The sequence below is a fragment of the Vicia villosa genome, linkage group LG6, assembly GCF_029867415.1.
Source record: "Vicia villosa cultivar HV-30 ecotype Madison, WI linkage group LG6, Vvil1.0, whole genome shotgun sequence".
NCBI classification, from domain to species: domain Eukaryota; kingdom Viridiplantae; phylum Streptophyta; class Magnoliopsida; order Fabales; family Fabaceae; genus Vicia; species Vicia villosa.
The window spans coordinates 23220347-23224490 of NC_081185.1; the positions used below are offsets into that span (position 1 = coordinate 23220347).

General features: G+C 32.5%; 1 protein-coding gene across 1 annotated transcript; it reads right to left on the reverse strand.

The window, feature by feature from the left end:
* Positions 1 to 249: 249 nt before the first annotated feature.
* Positions 250 to 987, reverse strand: LOC131613367 (NAC transcription factor 47-like). Its single transcript, XM_058885042.1, has 3 exons — positions 810 to 987; positions 464 to 723; positions 250 to 351 (listed from the first exon to the last, which is right to left on the reverse strand). The coding sequence occupies exons 1-3, from the start codon at positions 985 to 987 to the stop codon at positions 250 to 252; spliced, it is 540 nt and encodes a 179-aa protein (XP_058741025.1).
* Positions 988 to 4144: the final 3157 nt, after the last annotated feature.

Sequence of the window (4144 nt, forward strand, 5' to 3'; positions counted from 1 at the left end):
TTCAAATTAAAAAATATTGTAAATAATTGAAACCAAACAATACAAAAGATAAAACTATCACAGTTATTAAATATATTATTAATCAGAGAGAGAGAGAGGGAGAGATTCTTCTCTTAAAATAATGTAGTGTTGTTTGAAACACAAATTAGAAATATGAAATTACATGCCACAACAAGTCCAATTTCTAAAACGTATTCTAGTAAAACTTTTATTAATCTGTAGAAATTTGCTCCATGAAAAAAATTTAGCTCATGGTGACGGCGGGAGAGATAAACTTTCTTCCTCTATTGTGAGATCAATTACAGTTGGTAAAGTTGTCTTAAAGATCCGATAAACAGCTAAAGATGAAACCTGCATTAAATTTCAACTCATGATTTTAGTTATATCTGTTTTGCATAAAACTTGCATGATTTTTTGGTAGATAAAGGATAAAACATATCATCAATATTCTATTTTTATTTACCTTGGATGGATGAATTGTTGGACTGATGCGAAGTTCATCCATTGCCCATTCAGTTTTCACTGGTTCATCACCCACAATCTTCCAGAATTCAAGCGTGTTCTTTCTCCCAATGAACATATTGGTTGGCATAGAAATTTCAGTGTTCTTCTCCAAAATCCTCCATTCACCAATTCCAACTGGTCTTGTATCCATATTTTCAAATCTATGGTTCCTTATATCAAAGAAGTAATACTTCCTATCTCTGAATGAACTCCTACTATCTATAAGAAAACTTTATTAATGATAGGTTAAAATAACACAATGAAAATTCAAATTTGAATGTAAAATATTGTAATTTAATAATAACCTGGAAGCATCCAAGGTTCAGTTTGAAACACTTCATATTCAACAATGTTATTAAGTGGAAGAGGTTGCCTATGAACCTTCTTCCTTAGGTAAATATTGATAAGAGCCTCATCGCTTGGATCAATCTTCCATCTTGAATCATCTTCCAAATCAAAGTTAAGAAGTCTATTCAACGCCATGAGTCCTGCATAAAAAATTATTTGCAGGCTTTATTTGTAAGATAAATCTTTGGATACATATGTGAAATAAATATCTTCATAAGACATAGTTTTATAGATAAAATGCAAGCAATGTTCTCAAATGTGTTCTATGTGATAGAGATAAAGGGGTTAGAATATAGTGATACGAAATGGAAAATAAAAGATAAAAAGGAAAACTGATAAATGATACTATGTAAATAATTTTTCTATTTCAATGGACTTAAGTTTTTTTCTATATCTTATTAATTTCCTAAGAAGGTTTATACATTAATAAAAAAATAATTAGGGTAAATGTTGCATATAACATGATTTTAGAATAGTATATCATCTATTACTTATATTTTTTTTTAATTAGGGCACAAGCAGTTCATAACTCTTACCATAAAAGTGCAAGGCATTGTAAATTTATTTCATAACTATTAATAATCTAGAATGAATTTTAGCCAAAAATATTTTTTCTCAAATCTTTTGATGGATCAATTTATTTAGTTTGGATAGGCAAATTTTTATCATTGTTTCACATTATTTAAGGATATTTTCAAATTAAAAAATATTGTAAGTAATTGAAACCAAACAATACAAAAGATAAAACTATCACACTTATTAAATATATGATTAATCAGGAGAGAGAGAGAGAGAGAGAGAGAGAGAGAGAGAGAGAGAGAGAGAGAGAGAGAGAGAGAGAGAGAGAGAGAGAGAGAGAGAGAGAGAGAGAGAGAGAGAGAGAGAGAGAGAGAGAGAGAGAGAGAGAGAGAGAGAGAGAGAGAGAGAGAGAGAGAGAGAGAGAGAGAGAGAGAGAGAGATTCTTCTCTTAAAATAATGTAGCGTTGTTTGATACACAATTCAGAAATATGAAATTACATGCCAGAACAAGTCCAAATTCTAAAACGTATTCTAGTACAACTTTTATTAATCTATAGAAATATGCTCCATGAAAACAATTTAGCTCATGGTGACGGCGGGAGAGATAAACTTTCTTCCTCTATTGTGAGATCAATTACAGTTGGTAAAGTTGTCTTAAAGATCCGATAAACAGCTAAAGATGAAACCTGCATTAAATTTCAACTCATGATTTTAGTTATATCGGTTATGCATAAAACTTGCATGTTTTTTTGGTAGATAACGGATAAAACATATCATCAATATTCTATTTTTATTTACCTTGGATGGATGAATTGTTGGACTGATGCGAAGTTCATCCATTACCCATTCAGTTTTCACTTGTTCATCTCCCACAATCTTCCAGAATTCAGGGGTGTTCTTTCTCCCAATGAACATATTGGTTGGCATAGAAATTTCAGTGTTCTTCTCTGTAATACGGTGAACTGATTTTTTATCGATCGAAATGTCGCGGTTAAGCATGAGTCGCCACCGACTTTTATTTTATCCAAACAAATTCAGAAAGGCTAAAAGAAACAGAAAAAAACCTTTTAAAGAAATCTAAGTTCGGGGGGTAATTTATGCAAAGGGAAGGTGTAAGGCACCCTTTGCATCCATGGTTTTCCATGGGCTCTTAATTGCTTTGCTTGCTCGTTTTCAGAAAATGTAGATGAAAGAGGAAAAAATGGACTTTAGCTCGTAAATGAGCGAAGCCAGCTTTTGAAGAATTTTGAGAAAGAATATAGAAAATAGAGCATGGCAAGGCAATTAGGGGCAATTACCTTAAACTCAGATGATAGGTCTCTTTTTAGCCTTTCAGAATGAAAGGGTCAATCCTTGCCATAAGAGGGCAGGAAGCCTTTCGTTTGGAGGTAGAAGGGTCATCGAGAGTTCACTCGCCATAAGACTGTCCCATGCCATAGAGAGGCAGGTAGTCTAAGGGAGGAACCAGAATAGCCTTTTCGTAGGCAGCCAGAGGATACCTCAGCCTTTTCCGTAGGCAACTTCCGAGGGCCGAGGTCATATTTGTGTATCGAAGGCAGCATCATTTAGGGTCGCATGACCTTTATTTATCGAGGCAGCATGGCTGAGGTATCCTCGTATTCGAGGGACATGGCTTATTCTGCAAAAAACAAAGGCAACAGGCAACAAGGCAACAGGAAACAAGGCAACAGAGAGGTTACCCCAAAAAAGTGCGTGTGTGCAACAATCATGTGGTTCAATTCAGTTATTTATCTTGTAATTAGTGACTCTAATCCAGTTTAGATTTGCACTCCCTAAATTACTAACCACGCAGTATATAAAGCAATAAAGGGGAGGGGAAAGCGAAACCAGCGGATCCCTTAATAGGGTTTGGCATAAGTAATAATAAAAGACAAAAAATATCAGCGTTAGGGTTTAGGGTTACCAATACTCGTAGCTTTGGTAATCGACAAACCCTGGAAATTGGACAAGAAAGAATAAACAAAAGGGGTGAGTGCATTATCGGTTCGGAGGCAAACGAGATTAACCCTGAAGAATAAATAGATTTTAAAGTAATAGAACAGACAAAGATACTTAGCTTGTTTTGATCTGATAGGGTTGGTAGTCGGAGGTTTCCCGAAGCATTGACTCTGACCCTCGGAGAATGGACAGAAAAAAGTAATGGGAAGAAGTGAGTGTAGGAGGAATTCATTGATAGGAGTGATCAAACCCTAATTAAATAAAAGGCAGGAAAGTATTTAAATAATTAAAGACTAAGACTTAGCTTTTGAATTTGACGTGGCGCGTTGTCGGAAGGAACCATGTTGATAACCCTGAAAAGGCATAAAAGAAATATATATTTTAATGTAGGGCAATGTTCTTGTAAACCCTGATTAGGGTGTCAATTGAATAAATTGACAAATCGATTTAATTAATTATTGGTTTCGCAACTCAATTAATTAAATCGAAGAAAGAAAATAAAATCAGACACAAAACATTTTTTATGAATTTTTTTGGAATTAAAATAAAATAAATACGGATTTTTGAATATATTTAACTAAATTATTTAATGAAAAAAAATAATAACAGAATTAAGAAAATAATATAATCTAGGTATGTATATTAAATTAAAAGAAAAAGTCAAATATTAAATATATTAAAGAAAATAAAAATAAAATACTTATTATTATTATAACATTTTTATAAATTTTTTATGTAGTTTTTGTATAAGTAAAAGAAAGAAAAACAATTAAAAATATGTATATGTATATTAACATATAAAAAGAGATTTTAT

Bases quoted from the DNA above. Each gene is read 5' to 3' on its own strand.
- LOC131613367 (XM_058885042.1), bottom strand. From the start codon at position 987: ATGGCGTTGAATAGACTTCTTAACTTTGATTTGGAAGATGATTCAAGA. The intron at 724-809 runs GTTATTATTAAA...GTTTTCTTATAG, and splicing joins TGAACCTTGGATGCTTCCAG to ATAGTAGGAGTTCATTCAGA. The intron at 352-463 runs GTAAATAAAAAT...AATTTAATGCAG, and splicing joins CAACAATTCATCCATCCAAG to GTTTCATCTTTAGCTGTTTA.